The 14,813-nt window shown below is 43.9% G+C and overlaps 1 protein-coding gene across 3 annotated transcripts in view; it reads right to left on the reverse strand.

The window, feature by feature from the left end:
- Nucleotides 1–14,259, reverse strand: part of AATF (apoptosis antagonizing transcription factor) — a 56,124-nt gene extending 41,865 nt beyond the window's left edge. The window contains exons 1-4 of one of the 3 annotated variants that reach the window (XM_054208980.1): nt 14,144–14,259; nt 11,447–11,635; nt 10,345–10,797; nt 9,543–9,680 (exon numbers count right to left, since the gene is read on the reverse strand). In XM_054208980.1, coding sequence (XP_054064955.1) covers nt 9,543–9,680; nt 10,345–10,797; nt 11,447–11,635; nt 14,144–14,228 — 865 coding nt within the window. In that variant the 5' untranslated portion in view covers nt 14,229–14,259. Of the gene's footprint in view, nt 1–9,542; nt 9,681–10,344; nt 10,798–11,446; nt 11,636–12,076; nt 12,197–14,143 lie in introns of those variants that run through there. The other 2 variants (XM_054208978.1, XM_054208979.1) reach the window with 2 other exon arrangements.
- Between the last annotated feature and the right edge of the window lie 554 nt (nt 14,260–14,813).

Consider the following 14,813-nt stretch of genomic DNA (forward strand, 5'->3'; position numbering starts at 1 on the left):
TAAATTCCAGGCTTGCTGCAAGCCCTTTAGCAGCAGAGAGTGATCGGATTTTTTTTAGAGGTGGTGTAGTTACGTGTAGGTTTCTCACAGAGTTCAGCTGAATCCTAGCACAAAGCACTTGTAAATCTGTCCAGGTTATTTCAGGAAATGATGGAAGTAACATTCCCTTCACGCTTCCCAAAACACTGAGTTTGTGGAATTCTAGCAAATGATGGTAGGAAAAAGGCTGACTTTTCTGCTGATTGCAAGAAAAAGGTCTGCTCCATACCCAAGGCCCAATTCGCTGGTTCCATTGGAATGCAAATGATGCAACAGCCTTTGCAGAGGGGAAAATTGTATTCCTTCAGCACAAAGGAGCCAATGCTGCAAACCCCTTTCACACAAGCAGTTCAACTGACTCCCAAAGAGTTACGGAACTCAATTTAGCCCTTTCACTCTAATATTACTGCATTTGACAGTAAGGACAACAGGATCAGACACAGATGAGTTTGCTAAAAGTAAAGAAAATAACTAGATGCAACAACAGAATAAAAGGCTTGGTATTCAAGGATTTTATTAGTGGGGACTGGGGGAGGGGGAAAGCTGAGAAGGGAGAGAAAGAGAAACACTTCCGTGAAGTTCATGCTCTACTGATTCGCCTCAACCATCATCTTTTGATATCAGCCCAAACCTGGGAGGGGATGGGGCTTGTAAAAATGAGATTTATAAAAACTGATGGTTTACATTACTGTAAATGTAAAGAAGCTGATAGCATGCATTCCCATCTCTGCCAGGCAGGAATCCCCAAGTACACATGCAAGAATGCAAAAGGAAGAAGAAATGTGAAATTTCATAGTTATCTAGATATTAAGGACAGAAGGGAACATTAGCCCATGCAGACTGACCTCCGCATATAATACCAGGCCATTAATTACATTTATCATGACAAGCACTGAGTTTCCATCTCAAGGTAACCAATTGCCAATTAATCCCAGTTAGCTGACATTTGCACATGCTCGTCTGGATGCTTTGCAAGCCTTTGTTTCCCTGCATCTTGTTTGTGGAGTATACAGGACTAACATGCACAAGTATTTAGCTAAACTCAATTTAATTAGCTATTAATTAACTTGGGAAACTCAAGTGTAGGCAAACCTATTTGATGTGCTTAAAGTGTGGCGTAATCCCAAGGTCTGGAGCTTGGATGTGTCAGGTCAACAACTATGGACTCTCCCAGCATTTCTTGCACTAGAATTTAAGACAGCTTTAAAATAAACCTCCGACGCCAATAGTGTCCAACACATATGGCTATGGAGATAACCTATAAAATGGGAGCATTTCAATTTTACCACATCTATACAAGAGAAGCAGACAAAAATTCTGCTCAGAAAGACTAAATACCAAAAGCTAAAAGCCTTGGCACTCAGTGAGGAAGGGCAAAACCTTTATTTTTTTTTTCTGAAAAAAGCCCCAAACTACATGTTAAATAAACATTCTGCACTTCTCCCACTACATCCTACACAGGATTTTTGAACAATTCACGGGCAGCAATGACAGAGAACAAAATATTTTCCTGGTAGCTCACAGAGCCCAAATTCTGCACATGCACAAAACCTCACACCGCCATCACCCAACTAAACACGCAGACAAACAACAACTGAGCTCCAAAACTGAGACCTGTGTCTTTGTCTAAATCTTCTCACTTCGTATCTTTTCCCTCTCACTCGCTGGCACGTACACAGAATGGCCACTCATGAGCCTGGGTGCTTCTCATCCTTACTGACCCTCATTCTTACCGAAAGCTCTCCAAGGCAGAGGATCATTACAACAAAATTTGCAAAAAAGGGTCCGATTCATTCATTTATTTTAGTCGAGAGAAAAGTCTTCATTAATGTCAACAGGCTTTGGCTCAGTCCCAAAAAGAGTTGAATAGATTCTTCATTAGATCAGAGAGGAAAGGTGAAATTTGGGGACACCTGCATCCACATCCACTTAAATCAAATTCAACCCTGCACGAATTGACAAGCACGATGTTTTTTGTATTCATAAAGTGTCTACACTAATACAATTCAATTAAAATGAACTACCAGTTTTAAGTGGGCTAGATCTGATCGCAATAATTTACACTCAGGCTTGAAACCCAGTTCTGCTGTCACACATTTGTGCAGGCTCCCAGTAAAATCTTCAAAGCAAGAATATATTTAAGTCCATGATCTTGCCTAGCACCAATTAATCCTGTAACTGCTCTATGCCTCTGGAAACTGTGTAATCTGCCTGCGCCTCAGTTCCTCCCCCACTCCCCGGTGACACCTACCCTGCTCTGTATTAATGTATTATCATCTCCAGATGTATGTATGGATACATTTGAGTTTTAAAAGTGATCCACGAGTAAAGATGATAACAAAATTATGACTGGAATTATTGGCAGCTGATTCCCACAGGCTTCTCTGAAAAATTCCAAGCCTGTGTCAATAAAGCACGTTGCATCTGACAGCTTTTCTCTAACCAGATGTGTAAAATGACAGCCAGGTGCAGGCGAGGAGCAAGGCAGAGGGTGAGCCCATCAGAGGGTGCATGCTGCACGACCGGAGAGGAGGACACCTTCCCCGACACATCCTCTCTTACAGGAAGTGGTAAAGGTTCTCCGGTACCTACAGCAGACTCAGTCTTATCCAAAATTAGTCAATGCTTAATCAGCTTCTCTGACAGGACTTACCTGGATGTTGCATAGAATGTAATTTTTTCTTTTTTTTTTTTTTTTTAAAGATCAGGAATCAGAGTAACAGAACACAGAAAAAAATCCTCTAATAAAAGACACTGAGAACACACAAAAACCCATGCACTAACCAGATACTAAAAAGAATCTTTCCCTCTGTGCTGAGTCCCTTTTCAGCAAAATATTACAGAACTAACCCAGAAGAAAATGAAGATAGTCAGCATGAAGCATTCATACAGAAATGTTTAATATGCAAGAATGTAAAACCAGAAAACACATGGCATCTTTGGAGGTCTCCTGCTGGCAATGAACGTAAGTGGGATTCTTAATCACATCCTTAAGAGGCCTTGTCCACAGATGTGCTGTTTAGTCACAAACCACACTTATTTGTCACGGGAGCAGTTAACCAACCTGCTGTACCAAGAGCCCAACTCAGGCAGTTATTATAAAGGTCCTCACAGCTCCAAGCAGAAGCACAGTCCTTTACCAGCACACTCGCTACAAATGCACCTACTTCCACTCCAGAAACAGACACTTCTGGATTAGTCGAAGTGTTTGGACTGGACTGCACATTTTAGGAACATATGTCAACATCTCCTTCATTTCCCAGAAGGCACCAAACACCCAAACTTGTGCAGTCCCAGGCAAGTCCTGCAAAGTTCTATAAGTGCTCCTACTGGCTAATGAAAGACTATGAATAGTGAGTTGCTTCTTGCAAACTCTACCTGTAGTTCACACTTGTTTCCCTCATTTCATTTTTACACATCTTTCTTTTGAATAAAGTTTCTTCACAGCACCCCATTTAAAACACATATTGAAGGACATAAAAGGTGCACATGCTCTAGTATTCTGCAGTCCCAACCCAATACGGAGATGGAAAGGCAGGACTGTGAACCACTGTTTGGGCAACAACTGCCATTTCCTATTTCAAGGTGTAATTACAGCCCTAGCGTGGCCACAAAGAAACACACTCTCCGTAATGCCATACAGGCTGCAAGGAGCACCGCTGCTGCATACAAAAAAGGACCCGTCTCCACCGTTACACTTATTCCCAGGAGGCAAAATGCACTATTCTACTGTCCTCAGGCCCCGGTGCAGTGTGCTCATGGAGTGAACAAGGTCACCCAGCTGTGCTAACTGCAGCACTCTTTAACACCCAGTCTCCAGTATAAGCTCATCTCTTTGTGTGAATGAGCCCAACACAACAATTCTTCTGGAGGGATTTCAAAGGATACACTACAGAAATGCCATATGATGGGGGAAACAAGGTTTCTTATAGACAATACATCCTCCTGAGTACAAAGAATACAGGAATTGCATCCTGTCCATGGATGGAATGCCACTAGCTCATAGCCACAGAGAATGTCCATAGCTGAATCATCTAGAGTAACATCACAGTGATCAAGAAAATAAGATATAGTTGGCTAGAGAGAATATAAATTAAAGTTCAAACATCACCATGAGCAGAGATTTCAGCAGAACTTAAAAAGCTGTACAAAATTTTCTATCTATTAGCAGCAGACAAGGCGCTGTGCTGAAAAGTTGAGGCTGCTGCCAGGCAGAGCTCACCGCTGCTGCTCCATTAATGCATTAATAACCCAGGCAGGTTTGGGGATAATGGCCTTGCAAGCACATGGAGCATTTCATTTGGTTTTTTTTTTATCTGATTCACTTTATTGAGGTTTATTTTCTTATTGATCACAAACCTTTGTATAACTTCTCCACAGCTCTACAAAACATAAGTTACAGTTAATATTTGTTGTCCCCACTTTTGTTCCCTCAGTGAACAAATCCATTCTTACAGACCCTGCACGTCTACTTTTTACCAAAACCAGTATTTTCTCCATTTCTCCAAAACAACTTATCTTGGGCTTATGCTGAAGAATAGAAATGTGGGATTCCAGTATTTTCTCTTAATCCACTGACAGATGGAGTCAAAGCAAAAGAAAAACCAAACCATAAAAATTCAGCTGGTAGTTATATTTCAGGAGCCTATTGAACTCCTGGAAAGTGAAATCATATACATATGAAGACACACAACTACTCATCTGTTTAAAGTCTTGCTATTTCCATCAGCATCTTGCCTTCTGCAAGAGCCTCACCTGTGTTTCTATGTTTTTAATTCTTCATCTTGCCAACTAAAAACTGGAAATAACACATTATACCATTTAAAAATGAAAATTCCCAGCTCTTGTGTGAAGTATAAAGTATCACTGCTTAACTACTAGTCACCGAAACATTCCAAGCTTAGTATTTTTAACAAGAATTGTAAAGAGAAAATAATTAAAATAGCACAAACAGAACTACATGGCCGTATTGGGAAGCCCAGCTGCCCAGGGCACACACAACAAGAGCTTCTACCCTCTGTTGATGAGAGATATCATTTCTTAAAGCTCTCGTTGCCCTCCTGACCCCCAATTAGCTGTGGGGTTTTTTGTCACTGAATCAAGATTTAACATAACAAGCCCCAAACCCAAGACCTGTTTAATTCCTGACACTGGATATGGCTTCACTAATGTTGCTCCCACCTCTTCTTTGGCTCTTTCTTGCCCTTGAGGTAATTTTTTGTGACATTTTCATGAGATCCACTTCTAGCCTTCCTCCCCCTTGAAAACGTACATCGAAATATGAATGGCAGGCATGCAATCTGTGCAGAGACACAGCACAGAAACTTGCACCTTGCACTCTTTTTCTATGTAAATAATGCAAGGATCCTGCGGGAACATGCCAGGGATTGGAATTTTTAATTAATGGGTCTCTTTAATGTGCAAATCAGGAGCAGATTGCAAATTCTGACTTGCATTGATTATGAAAAACATTAATTGAACGTGCAAGACCCCAAACAGAGGCAACATCTCAAGCCCTGGACTAGACTGGAAGATACGGTGCAAGAGAATACAAATGTATCTTGGCGAAACAGACCACTCCAGGCAGCAGCACCTCACACGTGTGCAGTGCATTGAACATTTGCGCTGCATTCAGAGCGCAGCCGCTGTGATTTCAGCATTAAAAACCACTCAGACTTTCTCCATGTATGCAAAACAGGAATAAACATGAGCTCCATGACCACAGTTTGGTCTCCAATTTGTATGTAAAAAGGGTGACAGAAAAAAAAAATCTGGAATATAATTAAAGATTTTCTTTTAAAAAAAAGGGAAAGAAAAAGTAAGACAGTGCAAACAAAGCAATGCTGTCTCTTTAAACTGAAATTCATCCTATATAAATTATGGCCATAAACTTTTCCTGCAGTGCAGCCTAATTAATTCTTGTTCTATACACAAAGGGAAATGCTGGGTGACAAATGGGTGTGAAGCCTGAAAGCTGCCAGGTCTGCAAAACATTTTCTACTTCAATTTATAAGCAATTTTGTAGTAAATCATCCACCAGAACCTGAGATCTCAGGAATCCAAGATTGTCCAAGGCACGCTGTATCATTTAAATAAAAAAAAAATCATAAAAGATTACAAAAATAATAAATTAAACAGTTGAGGTTTTGTAACCTCCAACCTCAAAATTTGGAAAACAAGCACGACCTTACCATTTTCACTCAGATTTGGCTTTAAAACTGCAAATGTATAGAACATTGCTGTCTACTCTTTAACACAATTATACTCAGTCCCTTAGGGAATTCCTCTACCACCACAAGCTGCGCAGAGGGCTGGCACAAGTGGGAGATACCAAAGAGGCAGATATAGGAAGGCCTGTTTTCCATTGCAAAAAATTCACCCTTCCCGTGAGCACAGCGCAGAAATGTCACACGCAATGGAAGGACTTGGGATAAACTACAGAAAGCATTCTAGCGCAGCTTTCAAAGGGATGCGAGGGACTCGCCCAGCACCTCAGAGCGAGCTGGGTGCCGAGAGCTCGGTGCTCTCCTGCCCTCAGCAGGGTACACCCAGAGTCTGGATTTTTGGCACCAGCTTCTCTGTGCAACTTGAACACCGAATCATTTCCTTCTATTCAGTGAAGATGACGAAAACATGCCAAATTTATTCTGTGTATTTAGAAAGAAGTGCTTAGGCTTCCCTAAAAAGAGAGTATCATCCAGTCCGAAACAGTGCCAATGTCATGATTATTGTTCAAAAGTGAAGCACATAACGTACAATGGAACCACCTCAACACTCAGTATTTACAAAGTGAATATCCCACTCATCTTTAAACTTTCTCATGCACAATTCTCCTAATTTTTCTCCTCTGTGGAATGGGATCCTACCCATAAGCTGGTAGTACAACTGTGATGAGAAACAGAAATGTGTACCCAGCCCAGCACTATTTAAATAAAGTAAAAAAGCTTATTTTTATAGAAGCTACTGAACCACTTGGGAATAAAAATTAGGACTTTTATTGGAAGATGATTTATAGTAAGTGAGGGGTTTTCCCCCCTCATAAATCAAGGTGCATCAATTAATGGAAGAACTTTAAATATATTATGACATATATTTTCAGAAAGGATTTAGTTTCACCTCCTGAACTGTCAGGTCACAGCCCTGCTACCCAGGCAGAAGCTGTAACACAGCTCACACTGCCCACAGGGTAAAGCTCTAGCTGTTGATGAGACATGAATCCCTTTCCCAGGGCCCAAAACAGCAAAGTGCGAGAGAAATGGGTCTTTGCCACGTAACACCAACTACATCCCTAGTCTTTCCTAAGATCTTCATGTATAAATTTACTCCTTTTTTCATGCTTCGCACTTTGTAACTTCTGGGAAGAGCATCTTTGCAGGGCAGCGAAAGATAGCTGCACTGGACAACAGTGCAGCTCATCAAAAATTACTTTTTATTGTAACCTACTTTACTGTTATATTTTAAAAAAATAGAAATTAAAAAAGGAATGTAAATTTGGTCCCTTAGAGAACAGTGGAAAACACTAAACAAGCATAATAGTACCAGAACGTTCCTAAACTCATTACTTCCACCTGCCAGTCTGAGCACTTCCTCTGCTAACTTCACCCAGGTCACTCCAGCTTTATTTTCTTGCTCTCTTCACAGATGAAATACAGAACACGAACCCAGGCTATCAGGAACATCAGCACACACTACTCCATCTTGCCTGCCCAGATTATGAAAAGAAGGTGGGGAGGGAATCACTGAGCAGTTATTAACAGTGGATTTTCCTTTAGCGTTATGGACAACAGAAAGATTAACCTCTCTGCTGTACTGTGTATGGTATTATACTCCATGTTCCTGGATATATTTTGCTTATGGGAAATATCAAAATGTCAACCATTGTTTCTGTTAAAGGTCTTTAATGATATTGCATTTTAGACCTGTAATGAAACATGGTGCTTGGTGCAGTTTGTAATGCATCTCATTAAATACATTAATAACATGCATTTCACTGAAAGGTCAGCTTAGTATTGTTGGGAGTTCGCCTTTTTTTCCTTAATCACTTCATTTAAAGCAGCAGCGCTAACTTTAAAATATAAAGTACCTCACCTGCTGTAACTCTAGATAAGCTGATTAGCTACAGCGTTCAGACCAGGTATAAGCCGTAAGATGATAGTCAGAACTTGGTGTAGTGGCAAGATTCAGGGTCAGGTTTGATGATGGAGAAAGTTTCTAATCCAGTTTTAAGATGACTTGTGCTAGCCCAGGCCAAAATTTCTCAATGCGCAGGTGTCACTACAGCACGTACAAACTGGCACACGGTGTGGCTGAATGGATACAGCCACAGCAAAACAGGCCGTTCAGGTGGCGCCTCTGATGTTTAGCATGAAAGGCTGCAGACACCACTACAGTGTTTTGTACAGACTGGTTCACGTAAGGGGGCTTCTTGGGATCCTCCACTTGGCGCTCACCTGTGGAGCTGAAACACTCTGGAAAGCCAGCAGTATCTCAAGACTGGGAAAGAAGAAACAGAAGTGAAAGGGATAACGAACCCGGCAAGCTTCGAAATGCTACTGGGCTTATCTTTATTATTCAGACTCACTGGAAGAATATCCTATGAAGTTCATTAACTTCTGACTAGCGGGATTAGTGGGCACAAAAGAACAATCTGTATATAAACATTGTCATCTGTATGATTTTTAACAGAAAACAACAAAATTGCAGTAGTTTATATGTATTCTTAAGGATACCATACCAGACATTTTATATTCCTGTGCATTTACCTTAAGGCCAGTAAAAAAGGTGTTACATTCTAAAAATTAAATATATCCACAACACATTGAAGTTGAGTACTTTGCACTTATCACCTGGAGCACGCACATTATATTTGCCGTATTGGAGAATCTACCACAAATCTCATCAGATCAATATCATTAATAGCGATCCTAAGAAATAAACAGATGAAGAAGCTCCAAGCTGAAAAGATATTTGCTGTTGATTTAACGGCACAGGCCCTCCCCTTTGTGCTGCATTACTCCTGGTTAAGGTAAATCTTTGCCTTCACTGACCCAGCACAAAATTGGTACCACAAAGTGTCTCTGGCCAAAGAAGCATCCCAACGCTGCACCAAACAGCAATAAACAAACCAATTATTCCTAAAAGCCAGCATGAAACTTAAGTTTGATAAGCAAACTTCAGTCCCCACAAGAACTAGAAATAGCAGGAGGACCTGAGCTGAGGCTGACCAACATCAGAGAAGTGATGACAGGCCATCAGCAGAGATCAACTAGGTATATACAGACATGGGTGACAGGAGACATTTTCTTTGTCTGGGGTAGGAAACACCTTTTGGTTTCTGTTTGCATGGTACCCAATTAATGATTAAGGCAATACAAACCAGCAGCTAATACTACAGACTCACGTAACTCAAAGCCCTCACTGTCCCATTAACACTTCCCTGCACAGGCAAAACATATTGGCTACAACAAAGTCTACCCAAAGTAGAAAGATTAAAGAATTCTTACAGTTCTCGACAGCATTGTCAAATTCTTGTCCACCTTCCTTTCTGAAGATTGGGTAAGTATCTGGCTGCGGAAGCCTGTTGACCGTTAGGAGCGCCTTCTGCATCTTGATTCTCCCTTCCAACAGTTGATCCCACAGTGCTTCATAACAAAGAGAAAATAAAACAATTATTCAACAAGCCAAAGCACTTGCTCCTTGTAAAGGAGCTGTTGATTGAACGACGCAGGCCCTCTCCTTTGGGCTACATTACTCCTGGTTAGGGCAAATCTTTGCATTCACTGACCCAGCACAAAACTGGTACCACAAGGTGTCTCTGGACAGAGCAGCATCCCATGCTATGATCCTGACTGTAATTCCGTGATTCATAAAAAAAATCATCCCTTTGCTTTACTGTTTAAAAGGACATGGCTGCAAATGGAGGTTCATAGTTTAATAGCACAGATAGAAAAAAAAATGCATTCAGTATTACATCTTGAAAAGAAACAGAAGCGGTATCAGCATCACTGCACAGCACTACCAGTGTAGGAAGTCCCCATCCACACCAATACTACAAGTATATTCAGTAGTGGTTCAATTAAGCCAGTGGATAAATACACTTCATAACGTGAGATTTTGTCCCAGCAGTGACACCAGTTTGCATAGCAGATTTGGCAGACCATTTACAAATGACTAGGGCTGCTGTAGCATGCACGTGCTGTATGCTAACAGCATATTAACATGCTGAAGTGCTTCTTAACATGGCCAGTTTCTATAGTGTCAGCAAGGTGAAAGTCTTGTCGCAATAAAAAGCAAACATGCACAAACCTAGCTGGTTCTTCACTGCTTTTCCTTTTTCTACTTCTTCAGTCTCTTGTCCTTTTGAGAATGTCATCATCCCCCCATCATCTTCGCTGTCTTTGGCTTCCTTTATATTATCGTGGTTTTCACTCCCATATTCCTCCTCATCACTTCCTTCCTCCTCATCACTTCCTTCCTCCTCATCACTTCCTTCCTCCATGCTGGCATCACCTTCATCTTCCCCCTCAGTGCTTCCAACATCATCCATCCCCTCCGTAAATTTCTTGAAGTCTGTGATATTCTGGAAACTGAACTTTGGTGCCTTGGCCTTGACAGATGGATCTGTCTCTTCATCGTCTTCCAAGTCATCCTCCTGGTCACTGCCAGCACTGCTGAGCTTCTCCTTTGTTTTACTGCCTAAGCTGCCATTCTCTTCTGAATCTTCACTGCCACTGTACCATTCATCTAATGCTTCTTCCGCTAATAATTAGAAGAGAAAAAAGTTATCAGCAAAATGTGCCACTTTGAAGTATGCATCATCGACAGCTACAGGTTTGGGCTATTTAAGCTCCAAACTCCATTTTATCTGTGTATGATGTTACTCTCTGTTTTGGCTAAATAACGGAAACACAAGGGCACATCCACAAAAAGATATCAGATCATATTTTCTGCAACAAAGATTAGTAGATCCATGGCTTAGCTTTCTAATGAAACAATGACATGATAAGCAAACAAGGTGGTCAGAATTTGCTATATGCAATTTTTAAATGAGAATCTGAATATACTTGCAATCCCCAAGATACACTGGCTTAAAAATGGGAGCTGTTTCTTTTCGCCCACACAATGTTCAGTCAGTGCACTGAGCCTCACCTTAACACTTAGTCACACCCTTTCCTCAGTCTGTAGGAGTGACCTCTGCTTTGGGACTTCCCCTTCCCTCAGGCCAAAAAACATGGCCTGAATTTCAGAATGGCACTTCAAGACGTCCAACCTAATTGTACCTGTTTATTGCCCTGTAACAGGGACTCAAAATTTGTCATCTCAGTTCAGATGGCACTAGCTCAGTTAACAGGCTAACATCAAATTTTGATTAGTCTAGCAAAAAGGGGAAAGAAATGAGATTTCTTACCAGATCCTTCTTCAGACAGAGCATCTCCCCAGAGTTCTTCTTGCAAAGCTTTGCGAGATGTAGCTTTTCCACTGTACCTTTTATCAGCTTCCAAGAGAGAGGCTGAAGCTTTTTTTCGTATATCACCAACAGGGAAAATGTCATCTGCAGTTTCATCCTCAAATTTGTCAATCACTTTAGCAACCGTAGCTGTGAAAGAAAAAAGGGGGGAGGGATGTCTAAACTGAACTGAACTTCAGACTAGAAAAACTAGCTGCAGGAAGGAGCCAGGGAAAACTCCTCATACTCTACAAACAAAAAATATACTGCAAAGGCAAGCTGGATGGCAACACAGCCTCACGTAAGAGTCTGACTTTTAGGCTTTGAGAGGGAGCAAGGTTCTTCCCTGCCTGGTGAAGAAAAGCCAGTACACTAGTTTTCTGCAAAGGGGGAAAGGTTGCTGGGGAATCAAAGGCAGAGAAAAAGCCTCAAAGCTGGGTTTTGTGTAGATCAACACCAGTCCTGCCTAAAAACTACTGAGCAAAGTCATACTTAAGACCTAGCAGAAGAGATAAAACATATATAAAAATAACAAGGTTATTTTTCAGAAAACATCCTGTAACATGTCTGTGGCCAGAGGTGTTCTCCCACCTGCCAGGTTAACCTCTGCAGAAGGAAAGGAGATGTCACGTGAACTGACCAACTCCAACCCCCCTCTCAGTACTCTGGGGACTTCTCCATACATGGGTTTGGTACCACAAGGCTCACCTGCAATACGGAGACGAATGTTTATTAACATACGCCAAAAATCCTGCTGAGTTTCTTTTTTGAATGAACATTGCCTACATTCACACTTTCTTCCCTGCCTCTTCTTTCTTTTCGAGAACCCGCACAAAGCACTACAAACTAAGCCTATCCAAGCACTTCTACTGATTCATGAGGGTCTCACAAGAAGTGTATTCCTCTGGGTGGAGGACTCAGGAAAGCTGGAATGCCTTCACTCACTTCACACTTACAGATTAAATGAGGAAAACTGCAATTCAGATGCACTTTGGCCTCTTGCCATATATATGAGCCACATAAATAGGTCAACATTTGAGAATGGCTAAAAAGAGAAAATAATTTCACTGTGGTTATTACCCTCTTTCATACCCATCTTCTCCAGGACATGGGAACAGAGCAGTCCAGCAAAGAGAACACATCACACCATACTCCCTCCTTATTTTCATTCATGCGCAAGACACCCTGTACGCAAAATTACAGGGTTAGCTTTGTTCAACCAATTGAGTGATCCAACCGGCTGAACATCGCTAAGTGCTCTTTTAATGTGTGTTTGGAAATGTTAATGCCTCACATATAGTGTTTACTTGAGGCAGGGGAGAAGCAAAAAAATCTCCTGCTCATAAGCAAAGCAACAAGATCTGGTCTAAATATAGTCCCTGCAACTACAAGAGGATGGCAAGATGCTCGGCACCAAAGAACGACTGGGCAAGAGGGGCAGATGCAGAAGGACCTGTGGCACTTGGCAGATCTCCTGGTGTTCTCAGTCTTGGCACCACTAAAGTACCAAGTCGGAAACTAAACCACGATTATCAGAATGGGAAAACACCTTTGCTGACTACATTAGTTTCCTCAATGGTTACTAAGATGTTGCTTACAAGATACTGTTGCTCTCACAGACACTTGTATAGAAGAACCAGGCTAGCTGGGACAACATTTACCATGACTGGAGCCTAGTACCTCCTAAAGCCAACCGCTGTCAGTGTGTGATGGTCAACTCACACGGGTCCTGCCTCATGGCTTGGTCGGTTCTATCGGTCTGTGGGAAGACTCTGCTCTGGAAAGAGTAAGTCAAGGAAATGGCAGGCAGCAGCCTGGAAACACAGAAGATGACACAGCCACCTACATGCCACAGGGAAAGGGACTAACATCTCAAAATTCATAACTAAGGCAATAAGAACTTGATTAAAAAGATAAGTTGATTAATTGGCCACCGGAAAGCATCAAACAAGACACGTGCAGCATGCTGCGGCCTGCTCTGAGCACCTGGTGTGATGGAGAGGGGAGTCACCACCGACCGAGTCTGCCGAGCCTCCTCCCTGCTCCTAGGGCTGCACTTCACGGGCAGATGGTGCCGTCCTGCACCAACACTACCCTTTTATGGCCCTTTTCCTGGAGATTTCCAGATGGATCCACTCCCCAGCCTGGCTCCTGGCACAGCACGGCCTGCAGTGGGGCCTGCACCAGGGCAGCTCTGAGGTAACTCAGTCCTGAGGTAACTTGGATCCCTGAGGTAGCCCCGACCCCTCGGCCAGCTCTGAGGTAAGCCCGATCGCTGAGGTAACTTTCATCTCTGAGGTAGCCCAGGCTCCTCGGGCAGCGCTGAAGTAAGCCCAATCCCTGAGGTAACTCCGATCCCTGAGGTAGCCCCGGCCCCTCACGCAGCCCCAGGCGCGGTGTGGCAGGTTGCGTTGGGCCGAGGGCCGCTCGCTGTGGGGCCGCCCGCGGCTGCGGGCACAGCGAGGAGAGCCGACCTCCGCCCGCGGCTGAGGGACATGGAGGCGTCCAGCGAGACCGAGAGGGCGCCGTCCCCACGCCCGTGCCGGCCCCCCCACCCCCGCGGTGGCGCCACGTGCGGCCGGTCCGGCGGCGCCCGGCCCGCTGCGGCCCGCCACCGCCGGCCGCGGGTATTAAACCCTCCTCCCAGCCCTCCCTCACCTTCCTCCGCGTCGTCCTCGGGGTCGCGCAAGCTGGGCCGGGGGTTGAGCAGCTCCTCCAGCTGCCGCGCTAAGGGCGCCGCCATCTTCCCCGCGAGGGAGGGAGGGAAGGAGGGAGAGGCGGGGCCGCGGGGGCGGAGCTACGACGGGCGTGGCCTGCGGGCGGGGGCGTGGCCTGTGGGAGTGGCCGGCGGCCCGGGCCGGAGCAGCGCGGGAATGGGCCGTGCAGGGTCCTACCGCCCGCCGACTGAGAGCGCAGGGCACAGCGGGGCGCACCGGCACCGGCACAGGCACCGGGCCGCAGCCGGGGAGAGCGGCTGCTGCGGGGCAGGGGGACCGGCCCAGGGTGTCCCGGGGCTTCGGAGTGTCCACCCTTTGTCTGGCGGGCGTCTGAGCTGAGGTGCGCGGCGCACACAGACAGGAATAATGGTGATAAATGGAAATATCCACGCAGATACACCCGGGGGGGTGGCTGTCGCAGTGCCTCCATCGTTAAGGGGGGAATAACGGTAATTATATGCATGGGGGTCGTGAGAACTGGCGTTTGCCCAGTGCTCTGAAGCTGGAGTAACAGCCAAATAAAAGCAAAGTCCTGTGATAGGATGCAAAAATGCTACAGCTGTTTTTTTAAGTCAACACCGTACCCGGTTTTCGTGCCACTAACTGTGCAG

This window comes from Rissa tridactyla, chromosome 7 (assembly GCF_028500815.1).
Source record: "Rissa tridactyla isolate bRisTri1 chromosome 7, bRisTri1.patW.cur.20221130, whole genome shotgun sequence".
Taxonomy (NCBI): Eukaryota; Metazoa; Chordata; class Aves; order Charadriiformes; family Laridae; genus Rissa; species Rissa tridactyla.